This window comes from Lactuca sativa, chromosome 4 (genome assembly GCF_002870075.4).
Source record: "Lactuca sativa cultivar Salinas chromosome 4, Lsat_Salinas_v11, whole genome shotgun sequence".
Classification (NCBI taxonomy): Eukaryota; Viridiplantae; Streptophyta; class Magnoliopsida; order Asterales; family Asteraceae; genus Lactuca; species Lactuca sativa.
This window is the reverse complement of record NC_056626.2, coordinates 404587149-404587816: the sequence shown is the minus strand read 5'-3', so window position 1 is coordinate 404587816 and position 668 is coordinate 404587149. Positions and strand designations below refer to the sequence as shown.

General features: G+C 35.9%; 1 protein-coding gene across 1 annotated transcript in view; it reads right to left on the bottom strand.

Annotated features, from left to right (window-relative positions):
* Nucleotides 1–210: 210 nt before the first annotated feature.
* LOC111883060 (probable 2-oxoglutarate-dependent dioxygenase AOP1) overlaps nucleotides 211–668 on the bottom strand; it is a 1279-nt gene continuing 821 nt past the window's right edge. The window contains exon 3 of the mRNA XM_023879426.2: nucleotides 211–590. Coding sequence (XP_023735194.1) covers nucleotides 336–590 — 255 coding nt within the window. The 3' untranslated portion in view covers nucleotides 211–335. The remainder of the gene's footprint in view (nucleotides 591–668) is intronic.

Genomic DNA, 668 nt, shown 5'->3' with positions numbered 1-668 from the left:
ATCACCAACGCAGGACCCCTCGGTACCTATGACAGGTCTGCTCCTGGTTACATTGTTGTAAACTAATTAGACCCTTGTGGGACATTAGTGTAACCTCACATAGGGAAATTAAGCATTGTAAACCAGTATAAGTTTTTTTTAATATCATAATTACTTCAAAATATATTTTTAGAATATCTTCTAAATGATAAAGCACTTTGCACGTTGTAAAATGAGAACATAAAGCTTATTAATTTTCACAAAAAAAACATACATATGTGGTACTTTTATGATTATGGAGCCATAGAGGACGATCATTTATTTAAATCTTCATGATAATATCCGCCTCAAGATTTTCAGTTCAATAAGCCACAATAATTCTTAAGACCATATGTGTCTTTCTTTACGCCGGACATACAGAAGTACTCCATGAACTCTCCGTAATCAAAAGGCTTGAACAACAATGGATGCTCTTCATCAACCATCTCTTTTGGCGGTTTCACGGTTGTGCCGATTTTTGGCAACGAAAATAAACCAACCGAAAGTCGAGTCTTGCTAGCATTCATCACCACCCTATGGAATGGAGCATGCAATCGCCCATTTGACAAAACCTACATCGTCAACATCATGAACTTAATATATGTACTACTACAAATTTCGTTTCAAACATGTGCATGTGTGTAAGTAAG